General features: G+C 53.5%; 1 protein-coding gene across 1 annotated transcript; it reads left to right on the forward strand.

The window, feature by feature from the left end:
- The first annotated feature begins 10,336 nt into the window (after positions 1-10,336).
- LOC111158211 (peptide YY) lies at positions 10,337-10,702 on the forward strand. Its single transcript, XM_022520130.1, has 2 exons — positions 10,337-10,524; positions 10,618-10,702. The coding sequence occupies exons 1-2, from the start codon at positions 10,337-10,339 to the stop codon at positions 10,700-10,702; spliced, it is 273 nt and encodes a 90-aa protein (XP_022375838.1).
- The last annotated feature ends 1,321 nt before the right edge of the window (positions 10,703-12,023 follow it).

The raw sequence follows: 12,023 nt of genomic DNA on the forward strand, positions 1-12,023 counted from the left end.
GTTCAGGCTCACCCCAGCCTCTCGGGAACACAGCTCTTTGATCAGAGGGGGATGTTCCCTTCCCTTAGAGTTTAAGGTGTGCATGGGGGGGACTTACTGTCACCGCTGCCACTGCCGTGGAATTCTGGGGGCCAGGGCAGGAGCGAATGCAGAAGAGAAACCCGGGGGCTGCACTACTCTCTCTGAGTGTTAGGCCCCCCCTTCTCCCGGGCTCGAGGCAGAACCAGAGCAGTTCTGCTGGCGACCTCTCTTTACATTGCCATCCCTTGCCATGCCGTTCTGGCTTCTGGGCTGGCTTATGTCCTGGGTGGGGGCCACCAGAGGAAACAGGGATGTCACCACCTGTTCAGCAGTGCTCTGAACTCTGGCTTTCTTCCTCAGTGTGCCCAGTGTGCTTGGCTTCTCTGACTCCCCACATGGCTGCTCCACTCCTCGCCGTTCAAGTTTTATATCTCCACTCAGTGGGAGAGACGGGGCGGCCTGGCCTTACTCCATCTCATCTGGAACATAATCGCTTTTAAAAGTTGTCACAACTGGGGGTGCTGGGGTGGCTCCGTCAGTTGGGCGTCTTTGGCTTTGGGTCATGCCTTTGGCTTGGGTTATGATCCCAGGGTCCTGGGATCCAGCCCCGTGTGTGTCTCTCAGGTTCCCTGCTCAGTGGGGAGTCTGCTTCTCCCTCTGCCTCTGCCCCTTCCCCGACTCCTGCTCTCTCCCCTGCCTTGCTCGCTCTCTATCTTAAATTAAAAAAATCTTAAAGAATTAAAATGATCACAACTGTACGAAGTAGATACTGTTGTCATCTACATCTGACAGATGATGAGACTGAGGTTCACGGAGGGTGAGTAATTTGTCCAAGGTCACACAGCTTGTAAGTGGCCAACCCCGTCCTCCTGGCCCTGGGAGTGCGTGTCCTCAGTCCCTAGTTCTGAAGTCTCAGAGGCAGGTGCACGCTGCTCCTGCGGAGCAGAGTGAGGTCTGGTGCCCCTTATGGTAGGAGGGGCCCCATATCCGCCACCGCCCAGCCTGCAGGGCGGGCAAAGGGAGGGCGCAAAGTGCAATGGGACAAGAATGCACTTAGGAGTTGTACATGTATGTGTGTATGCATGCTTGTATATGTGCTTGCTAAATCATGCAGCCTATGCCCGTGAGGGGGTGGAGTCATTCATTTAGCAGAAGTATTGATCCCCCTGCCCCCAGCCCTGTAGCATCCCCCACCCCTGGGGATACATCAGTGAAGAAAGCAAAGACCCCTGTATTCTAGGAGTGTCTCCGTCTCTTCAGGCACTACAACCAATTACCATAAACTTGGTAGCGCTTAAAAAGCAAAATTTATTTCCCACAATTCTGGAAACTGGGAAATCCAAGATTAAGGCACCAGTAGATTCAGGGTCCGGGGAGAACCCCTTCCTGATTCATGGAGACAGTTCCTGCTACGTCCTCACCCTGGCAGAAGGGCTGAGGGAGCTCGCTGGTACCCCATTCCCAGTCCTCATCACCTCATCACGTACCAAAGACCCCACCTGCTGAGAGCACCGCAGGTGTGTGTGTGTGTGTGTGTGTGTGTGTGTGTGTGTGTGTGTGTTAGGATTTCCACATAAATAAGTTATTGTGTGGTGTGATAGAAAGTGGGAAGTGCTGTGGGAGAAAACAGGACAGGAAAGGAGCATCAGGAACGCTGGGGGAGACGGTTGGGTGTCTGTTTATTGACAAAGAAGGACCCCTGCCATGTATCATTAAATGACAGATAAAAGCCAAAATGCCTTCTATACAGCATATCCCATTTTTAAAATTTATGGATCAAAATGTGTTCTACAAGCCTTAAGGAGGAGGACGCCCCCTCACCTGTACATTCCATGTGGTCCCCTCTATTCCAGGGGAGCACACAGTAAAGTTAAGCCCTCTCTGACGAATTCCTTTGTGGTTACTCCCCAATTCCGAGACCTGCTGCTCGTTCGTAGATCTGCACTGCTCTGTCTCCAGACTTCCAAAGAGCGATTCAAGTCACTTGTGCTGGGAAGCCAAGATTTCCCACTCAGCCACCTGCGAGCTGGAAATTCTCTTCAAGGAGCCGGAGATCCCTGGAGATTTGGGGGTCAAGACAAGGGCCAGCTACTGACTTGCACTCTCAGTGCTTCCATTCCATCTTCTGCACGAATGGGGCGAGTCGTGTTTGCAGTGAAGACTAAGCGAATATGTGAAAAGGCCCGGTGTCTTGACAGCACTAGAGAAATGTTGATTCATTATTTTGGTTCTGTGGGCGGCATGGAGTTTTGGTTGACTGGCAGACATCCAAATGGGTATGTCTGGGACCAGAGATGATATGGGTCAGGAGCTCAGCAGAGGAGCAAGTGACCGGGATCTGGAGCTATTCGCAGAGGGGGGCTGTGGCATAAGAAGAATATATATTTGGTCTTTATCTCCAGTTCCCGGCGCAGAGCTCCTAAAAGCCCTTGGCATTTCCTGGGTAAGAGGAGCATCTTTTAGGTTTAACGAGGGGACTCTTGGTGAGTGGGCCCCTAGATACCTTCGGGAGGGGGACTGGTCATCAGAAAGACCAAGCCTTGATGGGAAGCCTGGAACTTTCAGCTCTGCTCCCCCATCTCCAAGGAGGGCGGTGAACCACAGCCCCACAGGACAGGAGCTCCTGCCCTCGGGACCCTTCCACGCCTTGCCCCGTATGCCTCTCTATCTGGCTGCTCATCTGTATCCCTTCTAACGTGTTTTATAATAAACCAGTAAGTGTAAATAAAGTGTATTCCTGAGTTCTTGGAAATGTTCTAGCAGACTATCAAACCCAAGGACGGGGTCACAGAAGTCCCAGATTTATAGCCTCTTGGCCAGAAGCACAGGAGGTCCAGGGGTTTCGACAGCATCTGGAGTGGGGGCAGGACTGTGGGACTGGGCTCGTGAGTGGTGGCAGCTGTGCTCACCTTAGGTAGTTAGTGTCGGAATTGGATCAAACCGCTGAGGGCCCGCTCGGTGTCGGGAGAATCAGAGACGGTGGTTGAGGCGGGAAAACACCACTGAGTTGGCTAAAACTGTGGGTGGGGACCATGTTTCCTAGGCTCCCTCCTAGTAAGGAGTGTCCACGTGACCAGGTTCTGGACACTGGGGTAGGAGGAGAAGTCATGTGTGCAGCTTCCCCCATTAGATTTTCAATTTTAAAAAGATTTCATTTATTTGAGAGAGAGAGAGAGAGAGAGAGAGTGAGAAAGAGCATGAGAGGGGAGAAGAGGGAGAAGCAGACTCCCCACGGAGCTGGGAGCCCAATGTGGTACTTGATTCAGGGACACCGGGACCATGACCTGAGCCGAAGGCAGTCATTTAACCAACTGAGACACCCAGGGCCCTCCCCCCACATTAGATTTTTTATTTTTTTAAAAGATTTTATTTATTTACTTGACAGAGAGAGACGGAGCAGGAGAGGGAACTCAAGCAGGGGAAATGGGAGAGGGAGAAGCAGGCTTCCGGCAGAGCAGGGAGCCCGATGCGGGGCTGGATCCCAGGTTTCCGAAGGCAACCACTTAAGGACTGAGCCACCCTGGCGCCCCCACCCACCCCTATTAGATTTTTAAAAGGAAAATCCTCACCCTCTCCTTCTTCTTTACTCATTCCCATGAACTGGCAGTGAATGTGGGGAGATGATCATTCTTCTGCCATACAAATGAATGCCGCTGTCTCGGGGTACCAAGATAGAAGGTGCTGGGCTCCTTGGGGGTCAGAGCCACTACCAGAGCCCCCACCTCTGGACCATCTGCCAGCTTGGACCTTTGTAGGAGAGGGAAATCAACCTCTTTCTTCCTCCTTCCCTCCTCTCCCTCCCCTCCTCTCCCTTTTCCTTCCTTCCTTCCTCCCTCCCTCCCTCCCTCCCTCCCTCCTTCTCTCTCCTTTCCTCTCTTCCTTTCTTCCTTTCTCTCTCTCTCTCTTTTTTCTTTCTTTCTCTCTCTCTCTTCTCTGTGCTGGGCATGAAATGCAATGTGGGCCTTCAACTCATGACCCTGAGATCAAGATCTAAGCTGAGATCAAAAGTTGGATACTTGGAGTGCCTGGGTGGCTCAGTTGTTCGGCGGCGTCTGTCTTCAGCTCAGGTCATAATCTCAGGACCCTGGGATCAAGCCCCACATTGTTCTCCCTGCTCAGCAGGGAGCCTGCTTGTCCCTCTCCCACTCCCCCTGCTTGTGTTCCCTCTCTCGGTGTGTCTCTCTCTCTGTCAAATAAATAAATAAAAGCTTAAACAAAAAAAAGAGTTGGATACTTAACCAACTGAGCCACTCAGGCGCCCCTTTATTAGTTCTTTAAACTATTAAAGTGATATATACAACCTTTAAAAACATTCAAATTCAAACTATACAGAAAGTAGGTAAACTGCTGGAGAAGTCCTTGCTTAGATATAACAGGACTGGGTCACTGGCCGGTCTTCAGAAAAAGCTGGCCCAAGTGGGCAATCATAAAATAGAAACAGAGGGGTGCCTGGGTGGCTCAGTGGGTTAAAGCCTCTGCCTTTAGCTCGGGTCATGATCCCAGGGTCTTGGGATCGAGCCCCACATCGGGCTCTCTGTTCAGTGGGGAGCCTGCTTCCCTTCCTCTCTCTCTGTCTGCCTCTCTGCCTACTTGTGATCTCTGTCAAATAAATAAATAAAAATCTTAAAAAAAAAAAGAAACATATATGCCTTTGTTAAATCATTTTGACTTCAAACCTATAAATGCACATTTAAGCATCAGGTTCTCTTTGGGCTCCTGGCTGAGGTGTCCTTGTCTTCCTTGCATTAATCACTCCCACAACCCATCACCTGTTATTTACAGTTTCCTTAAATGGGGTGAGAAGATAAGGACACAAGTGAAACTATCTGGTGTAGAAGCCACCTAGATTTTTTTTTTTTTTTAGAATTTTCTCCAAAGAATTTCTAGTTACCCTTCACACCTCATTCAACATTTCTGCAATTCTCTGGTCAGTTCAAAGCAGCCAATTTAGTTTTCAAGGAAGTGATTCTGTGCACTCACATTTCATCAGTTTGTGTACTATTTAATTGAATTATGTGATAATAGGATTATGGGATTATAGGATTACAAAGACAAGTATACCTGGCTGAAACATGGGAGAGATCCAGCTGACTCTTGGTAAACAGGCAGCCCGACACCCGACACCTGACACCTGACACGGGGGGGGGGGGGGGGATTGGTGGGGGGGGGAGGTGGGGGACCTGAAGTACCTGCTCTTTGAGACCTGGGGTCAGCGCGCTGTGGTTCCCCTAACCTGTTTTTGTGCATGCTGAGACAAATGGTTTTATGACGGATGGTTTTATATCTTTAAATGGTTGGAAAAAATCAAAAGGAGAATATTTTATGGCCTGAAACGGATGTGAAATGCAATCTTTGATATCCACCAGTAAAATCTCGGGGATGCAGCCACGCCCCTTCTTTGTTTGTTTGTTTGTTTGCATAGTTCTATGGCGGCTTCTGTGCGACAGTAGCCAAGGTGAATGGCGGAACAGAGACTAAAATATTTACTGTTTGGTCCTTGACAGAAAGGCTTGGCTGATACCTATTCTAGAGAGAAACCTGAACCTTGGGATTGCACCAGGCCACAGGTATCTGTCACCGCGATTTCCAGAAGAACCGAGGACTTGCGGTAAGGGAAGCTTCTCTAGGAGAACTCCGGTCATCCGAAGCGAAAATCCTTTCTTTCTTGGCATTCCTGCCTCCCAAAGCCGCCCCCTTGGTAAAACCAGGATCCATGGTGTGACAGTTTGAACCATTTCTTATTGACCTCACTCAGTCACCCATGGTCCCCGTTGTCCGTCACAGGGCTTTGTACACAGTGACAGATCACGAGAAGGATAGAGGGTGGCCCTGTCTGTTCCCCTGCCATTAATCTAAGCAGATGACAAAGCTTCCTTGAATGCAGCTGATATCCTTTCGGACAGGCGCCATTGCTCCGCGGTGTCAACGGGTTATTCCTCATTCTCTGCTTCACTCTGTGCAAATGGCCAGTGTTTTTAGGCAACAGAACATTTGTACTCATGACAAAATGAACAGGCTTGCATTTCGAGACACGCCATCATGGTAGCCAATATTTTCCTGGGCTGTGGCTGGGAATCAAGGTGGCATAGAGAGTTTCACATGGGCTAATAAACACACAGCCTTAACCATCGGAGAGCAGAGCAGACTGATCCGCTGCCTAACCACCATTGACATCCATCGATTTTCCACTGTCTCCTCCAGGGGATTTTTTCCTAGCTAGATGCAAGACTCAATACTGTCTGGACATAACCGGGCATTGTCCTTAGGTGACACGTGTGTGGGATATCTGCACCTGTGAAGAGTGTGTGTGTGTGTGGGGGGGCATCACGTCTTGGCTGGATTACTGCAGTGGGTTCCTAACTGGCTTCTCTGGTTCTGACCTTGCCCTCCTATAGTCTCTCAGCGTAGCAGCCGGGATGCTTCCTTTAACACCCAAGTCAGGGGGCCCCTGGCTGGCTCACTTGGTGGAGCAGGTGACTCTTGGTCTCAGGGTTGTGGGTTTGAGCTGCACATTGGGTGTTGAGATTACTTAAAAAAATAAAATCTTTAAAATAAATGAAAAAAAAACCCACATAGGTCCGACCATGTCACTTCTTGGACCGAAGCTCTCGTGTCATTCTGAGCAAAAGCCAAAGTCCTCATAGCAACCTAGGAGGCCCTACATGGTCCAGTCCCCTGATGCCTCCCTGATCCTCTGCTTCTCACTGACCCCACTGGTCACTCCACTCCAACCACATGGACCTCCTTGCCATCCTCAAACTGTGAAGCCCACTCCTTCCTCAGGGCCTTTGCACTTGCTCTTTCCCCTGCCTGGAACATTCTTCCCAATGTAGCCTCATGGTTTGCTTCCTCACTTCCTTCAAATGCCATCTCATAAGTGAGGCCTTCCTCAACCACCCAACATAAAATAAGTCCTGCACACCGCAGTACTCTTTCTGCCTTACCCTGACTTTTCTCCATAGTACTTATCATAATCAGACATACTACATGCTTTCCTGATTGATTTTCTATTTCTTGCCATTAGAATGTAAGTTCCACGAGGGCAAGGATTTTGCCCCTTTGTTCGCGGCTCTGTGTTCTGTGCTTAACATAGTGCCTAGGAGAGTAGGGGCTTAATTGCCACGTGACAACCTGCTGTCCACAGAACCTTCGGCATGAGGCCTTGTTGAGGGTAGAAGGCAGTGGCCTAGCCCTGCCCAGTGCATGGTATATCAAAGAGAGCCCTTGTGTGTGGGAAGTGGGGGACAGTGGGCAGGCAGTGGGGTGGGGGAGAGAATGCTAAGCTGCTGGGGATGTGTGCCATGGGTCATCCTATCTTGATGAGTGGCCCTGGAGCCCCCCTGGGCAAGGGGAATGCTTAGCTGGGGTCCAAGTTCCTGAGAATGGGGATCAAGGGCAAGGGTGCCCCGGTGATTCTGTCCCCCTTGCTCTTTGAGGACAAGTTGGAGGCAGGTGCTGGTCCCAAGTCTACAAAAACAATTAATTTGAAGTTTCTTCTTCCACAGATATCAGCCCCCCCACCTCCCAAACATGTCTAATAGCAACTGAGTCATGGGTCAATGATGGTAGTGGGTACGTGGGTGGGGGGTAACTGATTGATCAAGGGCCAAGATGTCATCCCCACTAATGAACAAGTTAATAAAGTCTTCAATGAGGAGGTGGTGATTAATGAACCAATCAGCTTGCCCTGTAATTGGGAAGTGGAGCTGAAGGGCGGGGTGGGCCCGTGGGAGGTTTGTAGGCTGTGGTGCACCGGCTGCTGTCCCTCTCACAGTCATTCTAAAGGCAAAGAGAGAAGCGACTACTTTAGGGGCTGTACCTTGAACCCAGGCCTTCCCCCATACCTTCTGGCTTCTCTACTGTTTCTCCTCTGCTCCCATCTGTCCTCAGAACCCCTCCCCCAACTCCCCGAGGAAGGAGAGGCCACCAATTCCCTTTGGGCACTTCGCAATCACTGTCCTCTCTCTCTGCCTGGGATCAGTACACCAGAAACCCCTGTCATGACCTCAGCCAAGGCTGCAGAAGAGCAAATGGCTCCCACTCTTGGACATCCTTGTTCCTGTTAGCCTGCAGGGGTCCTTATCTAGACTCTGACCCCTGGGATTACAGCTGTTCCAACCAGCTCCCTGGCTGTTGCCTTGCCGTCTGCTCCCCCAACTGGACCCAGACTTGTCCCTCTGTTTTCCTCTCTATCTCTGTGTCCTGGCAACTCTCCAGACGGGCTCTGCAAGGAGGGTGCTGTGCCTCCTCCCTTAGGATGGAGCTCCCTGGTGATATGGCTTTGCCCCTCCCCTCACACTGGGGATCCCCAAGGGTATGGCCATGACTGTCCTCTGAGACTGGGGGTCCTGGAGAACAGGGCTATGCACCTGCCCTCAGGTGAATGATTTTTCTCCTCCCTCTGGGTATAGAGGCAGGTCCCCTCTTCTGTCTTCATGCTCAGCGTGCTGCCCTGGCCTTTCCTGGGATATGCAGGGCCCATGGGCCTGACTGGTTGATAAGGCGCCATTTCCGGAGAGTGCAGGTGATTGAACCTATAAAAAGGTGATTGAGGGAGCCCGATTCTCTACCTTGAGAGAGCTCTAAAAATAACACCCACAGCCATCTGTCCTGGGGGGTGGTGGGGCTGGCGCAGGAACAAGATGGCGCCTCCTGCCCTCAGGGGCTGATGGGACACGGGGAAGCCCTGGAGGCTCTGGCCAGGCTGGGAGAAAGGGAGCTGGAAAGGGCTTTATGGGGAGACTCCCCAACAGCCCTCTTTTCCCAGTGGGAACAGGTGGGCCTGATGTGGTTGACCTCTCAGAGAGGGTAGCAGGCCCCCAAATTAGACTCCCCTCCCCTGCTCCCACGCCCAACTTCTGAGCTCCATGGTTATTCCTGGTAGTGAGCCATTCTGCCCCTCAGGGGAGAGGGCCTCTTCCTGGGGTCTGCCCCAGCGCTTTTCTCTTGTTCGAATCCTGGGTTCCCTCCTCTCTCAGACCTTCAGTTACCTCATCTGTAAAATGGGTATAAACTCAGCTCATTGGGTTGTGCTTCCATCCTGTATGGCCTGTGCACAGTAGGTGCCTAATAAACAGAGTCCCTTCCTCTTTCTTTCAAAGGCCCTGGGTGAGGATCTTTGCCCCAGAACCCAGTGGAGACTGAAATGGGCTGGGGACAGTGGGCTTGGGTCTGTGCGTGTCAGGCTGGATGCGCAGGTGGCTGACTCAGGTGCTTCTGGGAGTGGGGACTGGCCTCTGCCTCCTTTTGGCCCTCTCCCCAGATCTTTATCAGGGAAGGGACATAGTGGGGTGTGCAGACAGACCTGTCCCCTAGGACATCATAAACAGCACGTCAAGAGCCCAAACCATAGCTCCTACCCCACCTCCAGTAGAAAGAGGCTTTCCCTGCCTTCCCAGCGGGTTCTGCCTCTCCTCAGCCCCTCTCCAAGGAATTGCAGAGGGAGGGCTGAAAAGGTTGCCTTTTCCGTGGACCAGTCACAGGTCTCATGGCTGGAGGAAGTGTCAGGCCTAGGCCCGTGCTTCCCACCCATGGGTAGACTAGGGAAGATGGAGTCTTATCCCTGGTCCCAGGGGCTGCCCCAGGAGTCTACATGCCAACATTCCACTTCCTGGGGAGGCTACACCCTGCTGTTGGGGGGCTGTGGGGGGAAGATGGGGTTCAGGAGCTGTCCAGGGTCTGAGTCTGATCTGATCTCCAGCAAGGTGGAGACATCACGCACTCTCTGGGTGTACACTCAGCGATCTGGCGGGGGTGGAGGAAAGGAGGAGGAAGGGCCCTCCCCACCCCTCCAGCTCCCCCTCCCCCTCAAACTCCCCCTCCTTTTCCAGGCCGAGATATAAGCCCCGCAGGGAAGGCGCTGAGCAGAGGAAGAGGCCACAGCCCGACCTGCTGCAGTCCAGTCCTTGGGACTCCTTTTGCAGGCCACTTGCTCATCTCTTCTTCCGGAGCTATCGCCGTGAGTGTCCCGGGAATGGTCTGGTGCGGGGGATCCTGGGCTATTTGGTGGAGAAACTGAGGCTGGGATGGTGAAAATTGGGGCTGAGAGGCCAGCATAGCCCTCTGCCTCCAGCTACCGTTCTGGGCAGTACGAGTGGGAGTTGGGGAGACTGGCAGAGCTTCTGCCTCTCTGAAATATAGGGAAACCGAGGCAGAGGCAGTGCAGTGCCCAAGAACACACAGCGAGCCGGTGGCTGAGCCTTGGTCCGGCAGTGGCCCTGCACAGGCCGGGGAGCGTGGGCCCGAAGGCAGCCTCAGCCTCCCGCAGTCAGGTGTCGAGGCCAGGGATGACCCACGATCCCTGCCCCTGCTCCAGATGGTGACGGTGCGCAGGCCGTGGCCCGCCGTGGCCACAGTGCTGCTGGCCCTGCTCGCCTGCCTGGGGGCGCTGGTCCACGCTTACCCCTCCAAACCCGAGGCTCCCGGCGAAGACGCCTCGCCCGAGGAGCTGAGCCGCTACTACGCGTCGCTGCGCCACTACCTCAACCTGGTCACTCGGCAGCGGTGAGTCGGCGGGGCGCCGGGTCGCGGGGGCTCCAGCCCTCCGCCCAGGGGCGTGCCCGTGTCTGACCCCGCCCCCTCTGGACCCGCCCCCAGGTATGGGAAACGCGACAGCCCCGAGGCGGTCCTCGCGAAACTGCTCTTCCCCGACGACGAGGACCGGCGGGTCAAGACACGGTAAAAGTGTCTCCCCGCCACCCACCCCCCCGACACACATCCTGTCCCCCAGTTCTTGGTCTGGGATGCGCGGCCCCACGGAAACACCTAGCGCGTTCCCCCAATCTAGCGTCCCCAGATCCGAGGTCGGTCTCTGAGCGATTCCTTTCCGTTCCTTCCTACAGGCCAGAAGGCCCGTACATGTGGTGACGACCCTAAGGGCTCCTGGGAGATACGCTAACTACACCGACCTCATCTGCATGGTTGCTCCCGATCCCGGAACCTGGGTTCCTCTCCCTGCCTGCTGCGCCTGGGGGGTGGGTGCGGGATGGGGGTCTTCATTCCATTTCTCCGCGTCCTCAGCCCCTGGGCTGGAGGGCTGTGTGTGGTCTTTTCCTGCTCCCCAAATAAAGAGCAAATTTCACTGAAACAGAATGTGTGCCTTTGTATTTCCTTTCCCTTCTCCCTCTTGGAGGTGGCATCCGGAGGGAGCGGAGGGTGGAGGCACCAGTCAGGAGAAGACGGGGCACCGCAGACAAAAGCCTCCCTAGGACAAGGCTGGGGCATAATGGGGGGGTGCTCTCTGCTCTGAGCTAAGAGAAGACCCTTTGGCCCAGCAGGGGCAAGGAGGATGGAGCCCAAGCAAGGGACTTTTTTTTTTTTTTAAGAGATTTTATTTATTTATTTGACAGACAGAGATCACAAGCAGGCAGAGAGGCAGGCAGAGAGAGGAGGAAGCAGGCCCCCCGCTGAGCAGAGAGCCTGATGCAGGGCTCGATCCTAGGACCCTGAGATCATGACCTGAGCCGAAGGCAGAGGCTTAACCCACTGAGCCACCCAGGCGCCCCCAAGCAAGGGACTTCTGTGGCACCCTCCAGTGGGGCAGGATGAAAGTTCTTGACAAGGGGCAGGGAGGAGCAGGAAAAATAATTTCGAGAGAATGGGGAGGGTGGAAAGGAGCTTGCTAGGCAGCCTAGGAGAACAGATGGAGACAGAGGTGCAGGTGGCTGGGAGTGTGGGCTCGGCACCCATCCCTCAGAGCAGTTACCCTAGCCTCCAGGGCTGTTGTGGCTGGGAGTATAGATGGGATCCAAGATGGGACTGTGGAGGAAGTCATTTGGGAGGGGGGTGAGGTGGGTGTACGTGTGCTGGGGGAGGGGTCATTTCTAACGTCCCCTCTTCCCTGGGCAGGAGGTGCGATGGGAGTGTAGAGGCTGCCCTTTCCCTTAGCAACTGCCCTCCCCCACATCACTGAATTCCCACTCGGTGGATAAGGCACTCATTGTGCCTTCCTGGTGACAAGGGACAACCCCCCCCCCCCGTGCACCCCTACCACAATTCCCTTG

The sequence above is a fragment of the Enhydra lutris genome, unplaced genomic scaffold (assembly GCF_002288905.1).
Source record: "Enhydra lutris kenyoni isolate GAN:26980312 unplaced genomic scaffold, ASM228890v2 scaffoldscaffold57, whole genome shotgun sequence".
NCBI lineage: Eukaryota > Metazoa > Chordata > Mammalia > Carnivora > Mustelidae > Enhydra > Enhydra lutris.